The sequence below is a fragment of the Schistocerca serialis genome, chromosome 1, assembly GCF_023864345.2.
Source record: "Schistocerca serialis cubense isolate TAMUIC-IGC-003099 chromosome 1, iqSchSeri2.2, whole genome shotgun sequence".
Classification (NCBI taxonomy): domain Eukaryota; kingdom Metazoa; phylum Arthropoda; class Insecta; order Orthoptera; family Acrididae; genus Schistocerca; species Schistocerca serialis.
In genome coordinates, this window is record NC_064638.1 from 1,018,397,525 (window position 1) to 1,018,416,062 (window position 18,538).

At 43.0% G+C, this 18,538-nt stretch overlaps 1 protein-coding gene across 1 annotated transcript in view; it reads left to right on the forward strand.

The window, feature by feature from the left end:
• The window catches only part of LOC126413465 (sodium leak channel NALCN), a 429,358-nt gene that overhangs the window by 179,861 nt on the left and 230,959 nt on the right, over nt 1–18,538 (forward strand). The window contains exon 10 of the mRNA XM_050083266.1: nt 3,448–3,669. Coding sequence (XP_049939223.1) covers nt 3,448–3,669 — 222 coding nt within the window. The remainder of the gene's footprint in view (nt 1–3,447; nt 3,670–18,538) is intronic.

Sequence of the window (18,538 nt, forward strand, 5' to 3'; positions counted from 1 at the left end):
TTCCTTTTTACGTACCGTGTGATCTTATTCATACAACAGATTCTCATTAATCCTTTCCCTGGAAAAACTATCATCTTGCTTACCAAATTGATTATCAGACACAGTCAAATGAAAGATAGCCTGGTCCTCTTCCTCATTACGACTTTAACTCTTCTTTAGGACTAATATTATCCTCCTTTACTCTTTCTTTACTTACCACCTGGCCATCATTGTCAATTATAAATTCAAATACCTTGTCCTCATCAATACTGGATTCATCACTGCTGTCATCATTACAACTACTGTCAGAATCAGACACTTTGTCATTTTCACTATCCTCAAACATTTGGCTAATTAGTTGATCCTTGTTTCCAGTATTAGACCACAAAGCAAACCACCTGACTTCCTCATGTTTTCGTAAAAATTTAAAAGCCATTTCAACACTTTGGAAATCCTGAGCAACATTAACCCACTCTGTTTCATTACTTAATTTTATTATAGTAAGTTCCTCCTCACTTTGTATGGGATAAACATTGCTATCCTCACCATCATTCAACATGTCACGATAATTAGAAATTACACTCATCTTACTACTATTATCTACATTACCCTTACCTGTGGTCACAGCACATTTATACACACGTGGCTGTTCATCACTACCTGCTCAAGTGCGAGCCAAAACTGGAGCATAATCTAGTTTACATGGTTCAGTCCAGAATAAAGTCATCTCCTCCATTTCTTTTACTTGAATTTCTCCTACCATTTCCGTGCCGATTCTGGCTATCCTCCACCCAACCGTTCCTTGAATTTCTACTATAATTAGTCCTGTTCATCTTGTTTGCCTGACATTCTCTCCCTGATTGATTGTTGCTATCAAAATTCCTCCTACAATCTTCCACAGAGGGCTTCACCCTCTCCACTTTATAAAAATAGTTTAAGAAATCACTAATATTACCCCTAAGTACAGGCACAAGCAATTCTCTAACTTTCTGAGGGAACTTCGTTTCTAAACCCATAATTATTGATTCACTGACTAGCTCTTTGTCCAAATATTTCAGTTTGTTTATCCAAAGCTGACAGAAACCTTTCACCGTACCCTTCCTAGAGTCAAATCTCTCTCCTCCCCAAAAGTCACTCAAAATTCTCTGCTGCTTCTCTTTGGACCAATATTCATCTATAAATGCTTTCTCAAAGCTTTTCCATGAAGCACAGCTATCAGCTACTTGAACTGCCCATCCATAAGCATCTCCCCTTCAAAAAACCTCTCACAAATTACTTTTTCTCTTTGTCATTCCATGACTCAGGCAAATCATTTAATTCTCTAATGAAATCCAGTGGATGCACTTCCCCATATGGTTCAAAATTATTAAATTTCTTACAACTGACAAATGAACTGTTTAGCACACTACATGTTTTATGCTTTAGATTTTGTACTTCTTCCATCTTTTTCTCTATTTCAGCCAATTTTAAATCAACAGTTACATTTACTTTTACCAGTTTTTCCTCTACCTCTACAGCACACTTGGTTTCTACCTCTGTTTCAAAATCATTTTTAATCTGATCTATTTGGTTCTCAAGTTTAACCCTGTTTTCAGCACAAAATTTCCTGGCAGTGTTGACTTCATCTTTACACTGTTTTTCAGAAGCCGCCACCTTCGTACTACAATCATCACAAAGCTTTTTTCCCTCTTTTACACATTTACTAATCATCAATGTTAATTTTTTTTCAATATTCTGCTCTACTTTCTTTATTTTTTCATCACAATCCTTGGCTACTGCCTCAATCCTGTTATTTAATTTTGAAATATTAGACTTGACTACTGAATCTCTTTGTGAATTTCTTTCTTCAGTTCATCCTTTAAGCTAACCACATCTTTTTTCATACTACTAATGTTATTATCCATCCTACTAATGTCTTCTTTCACACTACTTTCCATCCTATTCATATTACTTTCCATCCTATTCATTATATTACTTTCCATATTACTCATAATTTGCCGTAACATTGTTGCAAAATTTTCATCTGATGTACACTTTTTCCCTTGTTGACTTTCGCTACTGGATCCCTCTTCCTTAACCTGAAAGACCTCATCCACTTCAGCACAATTTTCATCCACTTCGCTCTTTAAAATATTGTATTACACAGTTATGTGTGTATGGCCAGTGCACTATTGTTTAAACTTTCCATAAGCCTCATTAATAGTTTGCTGGCGAAACTCCACATACTGCTAAAATAGTTTCTTGTTGAACATCTACGAGCAGTAAAACCTAACCACAAAGTCTACAGTTCTTGAAGAATAAACATGTACATATGGAGCAGTCACTGTCATTGGTTTTTATACACGGCCTAATTGTTTAACACTTATTTCACAGTTAATTTGAAGCATTGTTGTTGTTCTAATCATCACAGGTTACTCGTCTGAAACTCGGCCATGGACTGACTGTCTCATGACCAAAAATCAGGCCCTTAGATATCATCACAATAATAGATGCTGAAACTACACATTGTTTAAAGTTAAATTTACAGAAATTAGAATTAAAACTTAACTCATTAAATTAACTGAATACATCAAAAAATTGCATCTTTTTAACACTTTCTTCTACTACGAGGTTTAGGCCGAAAATTAAATCATGAAACTAAAAAATATAGTTACACAAACAATACTTTTGACAAAGCTTTTAATTACTTTGGAATTAATTCAGGGTTGGTTTCGCTAATATGTTTTTGAAGAGAGCTAAATAGATACTTTAAGATTACTGGTACTTCGTCTTCCAAATGTTTACAGTTATTACAGAATTTATACTTGATTATATGTCAATAATAGAATTTAAATTATGAAACAATCACTGATTTCTCCCTGCAACAAATGGTACTAACTAGGAAAAGTCAAAATAAATTAGAAAAATCAATTACATACATAAAACTAAGCACAAAATTAGATCTGGTGTTATATTCTCTTTATGAAAATGCAGATTATATTCATGTATGCTAGTGGTAAATAGTTAAAAGTAACAAAATGAATTTAAAGGAGGCAGATGGCAAAACAAGAGGGGAATTAAAATTATCCTAGCTTGCTTTGTCACACAGGTTTAATACAAGTCTTCAAAATTTTGAAACATTCTAAGCTTATTATTCTAAGTTATGCAAAGATCATCTTTTTCCCACATATCTTTTGTGAATGGAATGAGAAGGGGGTGAATTGTTTGTGATAAATAGAGTATCCTCCACCACACACCTAAAGTGACTTGTGCATTAAAATTGTCAATGTAAACTTGGAAGCAGCATATGAAGTCTTGAAGACAGTGCAACACTAGGCTATGGAGTTAGGAACTCTTCAAAGAGAATGTTTGATTTGACATTATCTTTCCATTTAGGATTAGTGTAATAATTATGACAGTAGTGAGCTTTAATTACAAACACTTTTCAGTTGTACGTATTTCTTATTCATGTGTTATCTTATGTTACAGATTTTAACTGGTAACGATTCTGGATGGAAGCTGGTTACTCTAGATGAGAATAAACATGGAGGATCAGCTCCTCAGTTCTGCCATGTAATTCTGCGATCAGCCTCCTTCCGGTTGCTTGTAATGGCTATAATCCTAGCAAATGGTGTTGTCACAGCCACAATGCATTTTAAACATGATGAAAGGCCACGCCATGTTTTCTATGAAAAGTATTACTACATCGAAGTAAGTGTTATTAAATACTTTTTGCGAGCTAACATTTGTTGTTAAAAATGTCCAAAAAGCACTGATTTTAAATCACAAAGATGTGGCTTGTGTACTAAGTTGTCATCATATAGTGCAGTTCAATGAAATATGATATTTGTTACACTTTCTTCTTACTGAATTATTTTTAATTGGAATTTGAATCATTGTTTGGGTCAGTTTCTTTTATAATTAGGTATAATAATTTTTACAACCCATCAGTATCTGATCAGTAAATCAGGCTGGCACTCTGACACTCGGGCAAAAGACAAGCAAATTATGATCATGAGAGAAAAGTGACCATGTAAAATTCCTAATCAGCAGAGTAAATGCCATACAGCTATGTTAAACCCTAGGCTGCTTCACATTAACTTACAGAGTGAGGACATTAAGGCATTTGTGATTGTAACTAAACTAACACATTATTATGTATACCACATCTCTGATGATCTCCTCACTATATGGAATTAACAGGGTATCTAATCTAAAGTAATACTTCCTTTTGCAATTTTTTGAAAAAATGTTAATCCTCTCTGTATAATTTAAAATCCTCATACTCCATTCTGTTTGTGAAACTTGATAGTAATTATATCTTTATTCAATACTTCAGATGATATATTTCAGGAAATTAGTTTGTAACACTTTATACAAGAACATGCATTTTTTGGCCCATTGCCATGATATTCAGCTTCATCAAGCTTTTGATAATGTGTACATAAAAAGAGTCAAAATAATGAACAGAAATCTCCTACATCATTCTTTTATGCCCTTTGTTCATCGGAATGGAAAAACTGCTTCAATGGCATTCTTGGCAGCAAAGGAGTGCCAGAACAGCCATGGAGGTTTGACATGCCTAGTGTCTGGAAAGCATGTCTGCCTAAGTTATTCTTCTGGTGGAAGTGATCAGTGAGGGTGTTTGGAGGCCGGTTTCTAGTCAACACAACCCATCGTCTGCTGCTACAGATGGAGGCGAGGGAAGGAGCCATCACACAGTTCTCCACTTTTGAGGGGTAAACACTGGTCAGCTGTGCAGCGGGGTGTTTGAAGCTGACTGACAATGCTTGCCGTGGGTCATGCATGGGTTGTTGCTGCTGTGCTCATGCTGTGATTTCTAGGGAAAGGAGGGGCATGGGCAGCTCCTGCACATGGCATTTGGAATGTGTGAAGTAGCGTCTCTGCTTTAATGGTGCAGTTGCTGGTGGCATTGGTGAAGACACTCCATTGAGCATGGCAGACGCCTGTGAGGGTGAGATGCTGTCTACATTGGCTGGAGGCTGCAAAAAGGATAGTGCGGTGGTGGCATCAGGGTCCCAGGCACTGGGAGGTATGTGACTCATGTAGTCACTGGTGGTGGACCACAGGCAATGTTGGCTGGTGGTGTGCGGACATGGTGTTGAGGGTGATGTCAGCCAGTGCCAGTGGCACATCAGGGACATCAAAGGGGACGGTGCTGGCGTGTGTTGTATGTGGTGTGTTATTGCTGGTGCTACTGCTGTAGCTGATGGTAGATGAGGGCAACTCTATCTCGATGGTGCTTTGCTTGTTGGCTTGAGGGAGCTCTAGGGCATAGGCTGGCTTGATCCTGTCTATGGATACGGTTGCCGCAACCCTATTCAGACGAATGGAGAATGTCTTCTCCCCACATCACAATACCAGGTGCAGGCCCAAATACCGAGTGCAGAGAGGCCATTGGTATGTATCCATCCTAAGCATGATGTGTGTGCATGCTGTGAGGTCATAGTGGATGAAGGTACAGTGTACACCATGCTGTTGTGGAGGTATTGGTCACAGGTGGGCCATGTAGCCGTGAAGCTGCTGCACAAAGCCGGGGATGGTGCTGTGAAGAGGGAGCAGGGTCGCTTCCAAAAAATATCTGGGAATGGCAAGTGGCAGTCCGTATGCTAGCTCGGCACACAAAGTTCCCAGGTTGATTTTGCGTGTGATCTGCAGGCCTAGAGGCATCAGGGGCAGGGCAGCAGACCATTCAGAAGAATAACATGTGAAGGTGGCTTTAAGTTTGTGGTGGAACTGCTCCACCATCCCGTTAGCTGCAGGGTGGTAGTTGGTGGTATGGTGGAAACAGGAGCCACAGGTGGCTGCCAGAAATCAGAAAATGGTCGAGGTGAACTGGTGCCCACAATCTGTAGCGATGTCACGTGGGCAACCAAAGCAGAACACCTAGGTCTGAACAAAGGCTGCAGCCACAGTTTCAGTTGAAATGTCTGAGATAGGGATGGCCTCTGGCCAGTGAGAAAATCTGTCAGTAATTGTCAGCAGATATCGATACCCTTTGGAGGAGGGTAGAGGGCCAACAATGTTGAGGTGAATGTGCATGAACCAGTCTTGCGTCAGATTAAAGGCAGCTGCAGGGGGAGTGAAAGTGCAATCCAACTTTGGCAAGCTGGCATGGAACCCAGGACTGGGTCCAGTTGGCCGCAGTCATGATGGAGGCCCATCCAGACAAAGCAATATTTCATGAGGGTGGTGGAAAGTGGAGATGCCTGGGTGTACGAGACCGTGGACATGGCCATTTGCCGGTTCTCAAAAGGTGCGAGGCAGGAGGGAGTGGGGGCAATCATTGGAACCATCAGGTTGTGAAGGATCTATGAGGACATTACAAAAGATCTTACAATTGGAGCCGGATATGGATCTTAGCTGGTGTCCACATTCAGAAGGGCATGGGCCAGGTGCAGGTCGCCCTCTTGAGCAGCAACCAAGACACTGTAGTCTAAGGGTTGGATGATGGTACAGGAGCAGCTAAGGCAATCTTCCTCAATGTTGTCAATGCTGGCAATATGCTGGACATTGGTGGTGAATTGTAGGATATACTCCTGTAGCCTAAACTGTTGAGGTGAGATCTGGTCTATGTCTTCCCTCCAAAAACCAGTGGTGAGGAGACAGTCATCTGTGAAGGTCATAAAGACACGTCTCTCTCTACTGAAGATTGGAAATAGTGGACAGCTTCGTGGAGTGCAAGCAGCTCATAGTCATATGCGCCCAGCAGGATTGTGTATGGGAGAGCTTGGATGAAAAGAAGGTGAGTGGTTGCCAGTCATTGTCCGCATATTGTTCAAGGATGGCTCTGATAGCCATCTGGCTCGCATCTGCCACTATTGCCAGGGGGGCATGGGGGACGGGGTGGGTCAGAAGGGCCACATTGTCTAAGTCCCATTTTCTTTCTCTGAAGCTCTTGATCATTCGATCATGGCCAGGGTTCAAGGGCCAGCTTGTTCCCTTTGTTTCTATCACCAAGGAATGCTGCAGTAAGGAACTGTTGGGTGGCAGTGGCGTCGTTAAGGTGGTGACAGAAGTAACTGACCATGCCAATGAAATGCTGGAGCCCTTTGAAGGTAATAGGGTGAGGAAAGTCCACTACTGGCTGTACTGTCTCTGGGAGGGGCAGGAGCCAGCGGCAGAGATGAATGTCCAAGGAATTCAATCTCGCTCAACTCCTAAACACATTTTGCCAAGTTTAGGATCACTCCAGCTTTTTGTAGGCAGGAAAAAATTTTGCGTAGGTGTTGGTGACACTCAGTAGGGTATCTGGAGTAGATGAGTATATCATCTATGTAGGCAAAACACTATCATGCACCCTGCTGGAAGGTGTTGTCCAAACATCACTGTCATGTTTGTGCGGTATTGGGGAGGCCAAATGTCAGGAATGCACTCTCGAACAGACCAAAAAGTGTGATTATGGCTATTTTCTCAGTGTCCTCTAGGGTGACTGGGATTTGTGTGTAGGCTGTAATGCTGTCTATCTTACTGAAGATACTAGCTCCTGAGATGGCATCATCATAGGCGCAGAGGAGTGGGATCGGATAGTGGTCAATGATGGTGTGGGCATTGGGTTTACGGTAATCACTGTAAGGCACCAGGAACTGTCTTCTTTGGGGGCGAGGTGAATAGTTGAAGTCCAGGGGCTTTTGGAAGGCCAAAGCACACTGGCCATGAGCAGCTCTTCGAATTCCTTTTCTGTGATTTTGCACTTGTGAGGGGGTAGGGAGCAGGCATGGCAGAAAACTGGGGTGGCCATGGGTAGTGGTGATATAATGCAAAGTGTCATGCTGAACATTCCAGTGGGTGCTGGATGGCTGGATGAGGAGAGGGAATTCTGCCAGGAGCTGAGCATATGGGCCTGAAACCAGCAGCTGTTTCACAGTGAAGCATGTGACGGGGTGGGAGCTGCACTGGATGATCCTGATGGAGGTGCCATCAACTAAACGGCACTTCACTGCATCAACCAGTAGGCTGTAATGACCTAGGAAGTTATCACCCAAAATGGGGTCAGTAACGTCCATGACCTTGAAGGTCCACTGGAGTCCGTACTGGAAACGTAGGTTGAGCGAGTGGGTATGCACCCCTTCGGTAGGGATGGCCAAGTTGTTGGTAGCGGCGATCAGGAGGGGAGACGGGAGCCGGATTTAGGATTAGTTTGTGGCAGAATACGGATAAGTTGGAGGCAGTGTTGATAAGGTAGTGGGCAGGGAGATTAGCATCATTCAAATCCCATATGAATATGCGCTGTGAAGTGGCACAGCAACCAGGTGGGCCTACTGCTTGTCACTGCCGGGGTTTGGAGACCAGGAATAGGAGGTCTGCAGTTGGTCGCTTTCTCACCAAACCTCTGGTGGTACCAGCAAGCAGTGTCTAGTTTGCAGTGGCTTTGGTTCTCAAGGGGGCAGGTAGAACCGTGCTTGTGAGGGCGGCTGTTTTTGTCTAGGCCAGCCTTGTGTGTGTAAGGTCGGGCTCACTTGGCGGCAGGTGCATGAGATGTAGGCGAGTGATGCTGGTGGTAAATGCTGCCCTCTGAGAGCTCAGGCACACGAGAATCTGGTAGAGATCGGGGGCCTGCATGTTGGGCAGAGGTTCATTAGCAGCAGGTGGTGCAAGTGACATTGTGCATGTCGTGGCTTGGTGTAGATAAGGTAGGGTGGGTGAATAGCCGGCCAGAGCCTCGGGGTGGTAAGCGGCATTCCGCGCTGCAGCCATGGCGGGGAAGGAGTTCAGGGTTTCAAATGGCCAAGACCATTTGTGTCGCCTAACAATAAATGGGCGTGCGAGGCCAGGACAGCCTGAATAGGGGTGGGAAGGCACACAAATGAGCAGTTTAGGAGCAGGCCATCGGTGAAAATGTGTGGTTTGCTGGCGATCGGATGTGATCTAGCAACAGGGATTGGCACATATTGTCACACCATTTGAATGATAACAAATTATGTGCCTGTTGCAGTTCTGAGGGTATGAAGCTGGAGATGATGTGTTCTTTTAGTTTACTGTAGCAGCCAGAGGGGGCTGAGTGTGAAATAACATCCCAGACTTTGGCAGTGGTGGTCAGGTCGAAGTGGCCGACAACCATCCCGAATTTCGTTGCATCACTCACGATGGAACAAGCTGCGAAATCTGCCTCAATGGGAGCAAACCACAGGTGTGGGTCTTGCAGGTTGAAGGGGGAAAATGAGCAGCAGCACGACCGGGGGGAGGGCCTGCCTAGTCGGCTTGTGCGGGGCACGCTGCCCCGTTGGTCAGCTGAGTCGAGCAGTTCTGTATTGCTGACAGTTGCATGTGGAATTCCAACACCTGTGAAGTGCTGCTAATTAGAGGGCCTGTTGTGCATGACTGCCATAGGGGTAGCAACGTGTGGCAGAGACATAGCGACATAACGTTGCAGGCAGCATTTCGCACCATACGGGAGGGTGCTGGCAGGCAATCTTGCTGAGAAGAAGGCAGGTGGGCACACATGGTGTGAACCGTTCAATACAATCTCTGCTGTGTGTTGTTGTGGGAAGGGGTGTTCAGTGCGCTGCATGGTTACACTGTGGCTTGTCCGGGCGTGCATCCGTCAGCTGCAGGATGGGCATGCTGGTGCACGTGAAGGGATGGCACAAGCAAAGGGGTGCAGAAGGGGGATGGTTGTGGCACAAATGGATGGCATGTGTGGAGGGGTGCAGGCAGGGGCAATGATGCGTGCAGAGGGGTGGCATGCATGGAGGAGAGTGGGAGGGTGGAGAGGGCAAGGAGCAGGTGGAGGTGCAAGCAGGATGTGTCCAGCCAAACTAACAGGAACTGATTTCATGAACACATGGGTTGTGCTGATCAGAATATTAAAAAAGGAAAACTGCATGTTTCAGTAATGAGACTCGACACTTTGGTTTAGAGGGGGTCACCAGTGAAAGAATGAGTTTATGTTCCCTTCAGTACACCTATGGGGCGCACATTCCTAAGTTGTGTGCTACTTAAGAAAATGGCAAACATGATGGGACATCCTGGAAGAGCTGCGCGGGCTGGTTCTAACATATTAACCCAAAAGCTAATGATTACAGTAACATTCGAAATGAAGTAATGCTTCTTAATTGAGGAGGGTTTGGACTGGGCAGACCATGGTTGACTTGCAATCTTTGTTCAGCATCATCCAGTGGCTTGAAAAATTGCATCAAAGGAGTGCCAAAATAGGCGGGGCTAAAATGGTAATAACTCGGCCTGATAGTCCTGATGCTCAATGCACTCCACTCCACTATTTGCACTACACTGCATGCAGTATTCCAATTGCTGATGCCATGAGGATGAATCAGATGTCTGGCATCAGGCTTTGTCCTCCTGTAGTCAGTAGAATTGCCTCAAGAAGATGCAGTTCGGGAAGGTGGCATGGAAAAAATGTGGTAGCACTCCTGTTATTAAATGGATTGTGATAGGATAATGACCATGAGCATGGAATAAGAATTGTGCAGTTCATGCATACCCTGGCGAAATGTGGCAGGCGACAATGCAGGCCATGTGGAACTGTGCGGGTGGGCTGCTGAGAGCAGGGCCAGAGCATGTTGCCCCATCAAAATGATGCAAGAGACTGGTTTGGCGTGCCTAGGATCTGGAAAGTGTGGCCGTCTAAGTTGTCCCTCCAACGGAAGTGACCAGTGAGGGTGTTGGGGAGCTGGTTTCCAGTTTATGCAGCCCATCATCTGCTGTTACAGATGGAGGTGGGGGGAGGATTCTCCACAAGCTCACAGACATTATTAGTATCAGTTGGATCATGTGGCAGCAATACAAGATACCTCTCCCTTTAATGGGCCCATAAGGCTGGTAATGATCAGGCCTGTGACTAGGAATTCTAGCGGTATAAGGAGGATTGATCGGTACCCCCACTAATGCGTTGAGAGACATAATGAAATCAGGAGGGGTGGGGTGCTTGATACGGCCGTGTTGCTGCATCCAGTGGCATCAAGAAGGGTGAGGTACTCACTCTGTTCTGCTGCAAGTGGGGCTGAGCCCTGTCCTGTTTGAGGCAGTGCTGAGAATGTAACGTGGGTGGCTTTGGTTCAAACTCCATTGGCATCCATGCATGAAATGTGACCTCCTTATGACACCATGGACCTAGGTTATATCTATGTGTACAAGGAAGCAAGAGCAGTCTCTGCAGCCTGTACCAGCCAGCTGGGAGAGAAGTAGTACCTGCTGGTTGCCCTATGTCAGTGCTCATGCGGGGACATCCATATTAGGTGTCGCAGCTACAGCGGACTGTGATACCAGACCAACTGCTCAGCCCCAGTTGTGACATCAAACATTTGCCACCCATTATGGCAGACAACAGTACGTTGAGTCCATCTTCAGGTCCAATCAAAGGTGCAAGCCCAGACCTAAAGCCTGTGTGGCAGTAAAGTTTTGCTCTAGAGGCTCTGGGCTTGCTGTGATGGGAGCAAAAGATCAAAGACGATCCATAGACTGTGCCACTGCATGATTTTAGTGAGGCTTTTACCATTGACTGGGCTGGACCAATATATTTCCAAGAAGCTGGTCAATACACCATCATATGGTGTAATTAGAAGAATTTTCCTCATCTCTGAGTTGAATGTCTTGGCAAACCACTCTGTCTCTGAGTTTGCTGCCGTGTGAAAGTGGGGAGTGGTGAGATGTGTGGTTCCATTCCTGCAGTAATTCTAGAAGGCATATGAGGAGAACTGCAGGCACTTATCTAAGGTTTGTGCACGTCATTTATGCCAAATATTGTCATTAAAGCCCAGATCATAGCAGCTGTTGTTGATTGCCTCTGTACCACATATGGTAAATTTGTGTGTGTGGCCACAAATAAAAGCCTCAAGGCACCCTTGAACAGCCTAATAAGGTCAATGTGCACTTGCTCCCATGCATGCTTAGCCTCGAGCCACAAAGAATAATGCTGAGGCAGAGTCAGCTGATTTTGCACACATACCTGAACACTTGTGGACCGTATTCTCTACTCCATTGTCAATTTTAGGGCACTAAACATGAAGTCTGGCCATTGCATTTATTGAACGCATCTCTCAGTGTGCTTACTGCAGGGGACTGATGACCATAGATGTTAAGTCCCTTAGTGCTCAGAGCCATTTGAACCATTTTGTGCTTACTGCAGCACCTGGAAGACCCAGGGCCAAATGATCTGGCATTCCAACTTCTTAGTAACCAGCAACAAGGCAACCAATGTCTGAAGAGCTGACATAATATTGGATACAAAAAAATCTTGAAACCTGAGGGGTCTAATAACTTGGGTGAGCAGTCCGGCTACCCATGCTGATTCAGTGAAAAAACCCCTGGAAGTAGCAGATCCTGAACTGTCACCTGGGCTATTTCACAGACAGTAAAGAGAATGACAGCACTGTCTGGTGCATAATGTTTTTACTGAGAAGCATTCAACTTCCTATCTGTTGTTGTTCTTATTTGGGTCCATAGGCAAGGGCGACAGATCACCACTATTTGCATGCTGTGCAGTGCTCCGATAATGAATGTCATAGTTGTAATTACCTAATTGCCAAAAACCAGGGCCTATTGCTCCAGCTGGTGTACTGTTTTCTCTGGCAGCTTCCATACTGTTAATTTTCCAACATACCTGTAGGGGAATGTGTTGATATTCTGACAGAGTTGATGTACAGTTGTAAATGTCAACCCTGTAGAATTGAATGACATTTGATTGGCCACTCAGACATGTTTAGCACAAAACCGCTTGCAGTTCCAAGGGACTCTACAGTTTTGAACAAAATTTCTCGAATAAAGAACCTCCGTGTGAAAATGCTAAATATGGGTTTAGACATGTGTATGATGTATTGTGTAAGTGGACTGGCACTACAAGACAGCTTAACAAATTTTTTCATAACTTAAAACAGTCATCATAAATACATTCAGTTCACAATGGAGACTTGCAACAAATCCAGAAACTTTCAAGATCTAACCTTTGACATCAGTTCACGTACACATTATTTCAAAATCCATAAAAAAAACTACAACTACAGACACATGAATACCTCCTTGTCCCACGTGTCTAGTAAGACACAAACATGCAGCTTTTCAATCAATGGTTCACCATCTTATATCTGTTATCAAGTCTAAGGAGGTTTTCAAAGCAGAGTTAGACATAATAAATTTTAATTGTCTCAGCCAATGGCTGCAATGCTGTCCTGATTGAAGACACTTTGCACAGGAAACAAATATTGAAAATTATATTCCTCCTCAATGCTCCTTCTGTTGCTCCTCCCAAAGTCTGCAAGATGTGGTGTACAATCCTATACCTGGGATAGGTATCTCAAAGTGTAGCAAAAATACTGAAACCCAGTGACTATAGTATTTCGTATTATATGAGGAATGCCATGGCTCAGTGTATTTTCAATATCAAAGACATTGTTGTTGTTGTTGTGGTCATTCCAAAGATTAATCTGATGCAGCTTCCCATGCTACTCCATCAGGTCCAAGCCTCTTCATCTCCGAGTAACTACTACAACCTACATGTTTCTGAATCTGCTTAGTGTATTCATCTCTTGGTCTCCCTCTATGATTTTTATCCTCCAATATGAAATTCGTGATCCCTTGATGCCTCATAACATGTCCTACCAACTGATCCCTTCTTCTAGTCAAATTGTGCCACAGATTCGTCTTTTCCCCAATTTTACTCAGTACCTTCTCATTAGTTATGTGATCTACCCATTTAATCTTCAGCATTCTTCTGTAGCACCACATTTCAAAAGCTTCTGTTCTCTTTGTGTCTAAACTGTTTACTGTCCATATTTTATCTCCATCACAGTGCTTAGATGGAGAAGTGCCGTTACTTCCATTTTTGTGATATCTTTCACAATGGTAGTTGCTGTGCACACTGACAGACTACGCAGCTGTTGCTTGTAGCTGGCTGGAGTAGATTTCTAACAGTGCAGCCCATAAGACACATTTAGAATTCTAGTTGTGTTTAATGATGTTAAACAATTTTGTATCAAAAAGTATGTGTGTGTGTGTCTAGACTTTTTCCGCAAAACTAATCCCATGAATTTTAGTGGTAGTGAAAACATTGAACTATTCATGAGAGATATGAATACCATAATCATATTAGATGCACTCAACTCTAGAATAACAAATAAATCACTCTACAAAAATTCCCCTTCATACAAAATATTAATTGACTTTTATGAAACCATTTGCTCAGAAAACAACACATTTTCACAAACAGAAAAATGGAATCTCTGTCATGCTAAAAGGTACACTGGAAGTTTCTCAGTATTTTTGGTCCAAAGTTCTTAAGTACATAATGACAGGAAAAGTCAACCAAGACCCCCAGGAACATCATTTTGGAATTTTGAGGTCTATGAGTTGTAACAGACATCCATCAACTGTAGATTTTCTGCAATTACGTATGTTACAGTGCATGCATGTCCCTATTAAGGTGGCTATATCTGCATCCGAGAACTGTGAACCAAATTCAGATGCATTTATGTGCTAAAGAAATTTAACATTAATTTATCTGCTGAGGACGAAATTAAGTGCAAAGTGGTGACAGCGGATTGGGAAACTGATCTTCCTACTCCGATTAAGACGACATTTCAAAACAGTGTTTAATGTATCACATAGCATGTTATATTGTCAAGAAGTTGAATAAACAGAGTGGCTGTGTGAAGTGTGCTGAAGTCCTTGTGAATGAAAAGCTGTTGAAACCTTCACCACCATAAAGGACCTTGGTTCAGTAAATGGCCTTTCTTATTTGACATGCCCGTCCAAAGGTGTTTTCAGCATTTTTTAACAGGTTGAAGTAATTCTTGAAAAGAAACTGTCTTCCATCTCGAATCTGTGGAATGATATATTTTATGAGTTTTCAGACAGCACCGATGAAGTTGTTATCAGAACACATGATTTAGGATGTTGTTGGAACATCAACTTGACCTTGGCAGTAAGTTAATTTTCCATTACATGAAGTGCCACTTTTTCTTTTACATGCAAGAAAGCACCAAAGAGCTCATGTCAGTGAAGACTGCGAGTTATCATGCAAGCTTTCCAAACTTTCAAAACATTAACAGCTACAAATTACATGGATGAGTTTATATTGTCTTTTATCCCCTACGTTTTACCCTGTATTATTGATTGGTATGTGCCTCTGTCTATGATTTTTTGAACATTAAACTGTACGGGGTGTCCCACTCAAACCTCCCTGATTTCAAAGACCCAGGGAAAAAAATAATAACACACACAGTAGATACAACAACAAAAAATGCACCACATTGTAGAGCATCTCAAAAAATTTATTTATTTATCATCAGTACACCTCTACAGGTGAACCATTTGTAGCACGAAGAATATTGAGTCTATATTCAATTTCTTGCCAAGTTCTTTGTAACATTTCCTCTGTTATTGTTGCAATTGCATTAGTGATAAGATGTTACAACATAAGAATATCGTCCACTTTGCTTTGCATACACGCAGTCCTTCATGAATCCCTACATGAAGAAATCAAGCGGTGTAATGTCAGGTGAACATGGTGGCCAGGCAATGGGTCCAAAACGTCCGATCCGACGATTGGGAAATTTCCTGTCCAGGAACTTGCGAACAGCCGTTGACCAATGCAGCAGAGCTCCATCTTGTTGAAAATTGATATTGGGTTGCAAGTTTGTATCTGAGGGTACACAAACTGCTCCTACATGTCCAGATACACTGACACATTCACTGTTTGTTCCGCAAAGAACGTCCAACAATCCTGTCTTGCATTAGCTCACACCAGACATTTAGCTTAGGGCTGTATTGAACATGTACAATGAGCCCTGCAGATTTTGCAAACCCCAAATCCGAACATTATGGCTATTAACCCTTCCTGATAGGATATCCTCTGTGCTTCGACCATCATCAGTTATTTCGCTGTCCAAATAGCAAAACTCATCTACTACTTTAAGTGTCTCATTTCCTACTCTAGTGCTGTCATCATCACCTGATTAATTTGACTACATTCCATTATCCTTGTTTTGCTTTTGTTGATGTTCATCTTACATACTCCTTTCAAGACACTGTCCATTCTGTTCAACTGCTCTTCCAAGTCCTGTGCTGTCTCTGAGAGTATTAAAATGTCATCAGCAAACCTCAAGCTTTTTATTTCTTCTCCCTGAATTTTAATTCCTACTCCGAAAATTTCTTTTGTTTCCTTTACTGCTTGCTGAGTATACAGATTGAGTAACGTTGGAGATAGACTACAACCTTGTCTCAGTCCCTTCTCCACCACTGCTTCCCTTTCATGCCCCTCTACTCTTATAACTGCCATCTGGTTTCTGTACACATTTGTAAATAGCCTTTTGCTCCCTATATTTTACCCATACCACCTTCAGAATTTGTAAGAGAATATTCCAATCAACATTGCCAAAAACTTTCCCTAAGTCTGCAAATGCCATAAACATAGGGTTGCCTTTTGTTAACCTATATTGTAAGGTAAGTCATAGGGTCTTTATTGCCTCGTGTTCCTACATCTCTATGGAATCCAAACTGATCTTCCCTGAGGTCAGCTTCTAGCAGTTTTTCCATTCATCTGTAAAGAATTCACATTAGTATTTTGCACCCGTGACTTAGTAAGTTGGTAGTTTGGTAATTTTCACATGTGTTAGCACCTTCTTTCTTTGGAACTGGAATTATTATATTCTTATTGAAGTCTGAGGGTATTTCACCTGTATCATACATTTTCTCACCAGATGGAAGAGTTCAGTCATGTCTGGCTCTCCCAAGGCTATCAGTAGTTCTAACAAAATGTTGTTTCAGCGTAGGTCTTTGAGTGCTCTGTCAAATTCTTCACACAGTATCATATCTCCCATCTCAACTTCATCTACATCCTCTTCCACTTCCATAATATTGCCCTCAGTACATATTCCTTGTATAGACCCTCTACACAGCGTGGAGAAAAATTGTATCACAAAATTTTTACCCTGGATAGCTGACGCCAGTAGGAACCAAAGTTACTAATGTTGTGTAGGTCTACAACACACAATTTTTAAACTATGGTAACTTGGTGACTCATGCTTCGATTGCCCACGGGATTGCCCTGCTGCTGGGTGCTCTGGACAACACATGACCGCGAATGTTGTGCCTGCTGGAGATCGCGATGTATCGAAGGTGGCCCGCACGCTCGATGGTAGTGCACCAGCCTTCCACTCTGGGGCCCTGGGGGCGAATCAACCAGGGTCCCGACACATCCATTATAGTTTCATGATGAGACATACCAGGAACAAACCACTCAACAGCTGTTAGTTCGTGTACAGAAAGTTTTTTACAAATAGTGTTGGCCCTGAAAAGGGTCTTTTTTGTTGCTAGGACATTGTTTACTTAAAGCAGGTGCTCGAACTGGCGACCCTCTGATACGACTCATGCATGGTAATGTCGAACAGTGTTTTGCTGAATCCTTTCAGAGATTCCTGGCATTGCCCTGATGTGATTGGCGGTATGTTGAATGCAATCCATTAATTCCTCTTTGTTTCTAGGTGGTTTGCATCTGGGTGGGTGAACTAGAACCTTGATGAATCCCCACAGGGCTAGTCTGGTGGCAGAGGCCAAGTCCTACAAGCAACTCTGCCAATTACTTGGCCATTGTAGCGTTCATTTAAATATCCACACACAGCACGACTGTTATGTGCAGGTGCCCCATCATGCTGCAACCACATGCGTAGCTGTATGTTCAGGGGAACAACTTCCAGCAGGCCGGGTAGAGTTTCTTGTAAAAAGTGAAGGAAATTTGCCCCAGTAAGTCAAGGAGGTAGGTGGACCGGTCCAATCAGATGGTCAACCACAATGCCTGCTCAAAAGTTCAGCGAAAATCATACCAGATGTCCATGGACATACGTGACATGAGGATTTCATCTTGCCCAGTAATGAATGTTTTGAGTGCTGTAAAGGTCATCCTGATGGAAGGTGCACTTGTCGGTAAACAACACAGTGGCAGGAAAGTCAGGATCTTGTGCAACACACTGCAGAAGCCACTGCCTGTGTTCATAGTCTACCAGAGGATTTAGATCTTGACAGGGTGGAAACTAAATGGATATTGGACATCATCCCTCAAAACCTCCCAGACTAACCAATGAGTGACCCCCATGCTGTGTCCATCCGCTCTAGTACTTTTTGTAGCCTCAAAGTGCTCGAGAACAGTCTCTTCAGCTGCAGCATCTCTTCGTTTTCGAGGTCTTCCAGCATCACTATGATATCCTGCTAACGAGCCTGTTTCACCAAGTAGCCAGTGAATTGCTGTAAACATTTGCGGGTGTGGATGGTGTCTTGCTGGGTACCATTCCTCATACAACCATCAAGCTTCATGCGCATTACCATCGGCTAGTCCATAAACAAAAACCATGTCTTGTTGTTCTTCAAATGAATGCTGTCCCACCATGCTTACTGTATGACTAAATTGCAGTTGATGTGTGTGTGCTCTGAAGTGAAACTTGCCCGTGAATGCATCTGACATGAGGTGGAGACAAACAGCAAGACCTGTTCGACACATGTGTATCACTTTGGGGCAGTGGTGGGGCGAGGGATGTTTGTATGTGTGAACCAACAACCATAGCGCTGCCCATCAACTGATGAATGGAAACAGGGCAATTCCAGGGCAATCAGA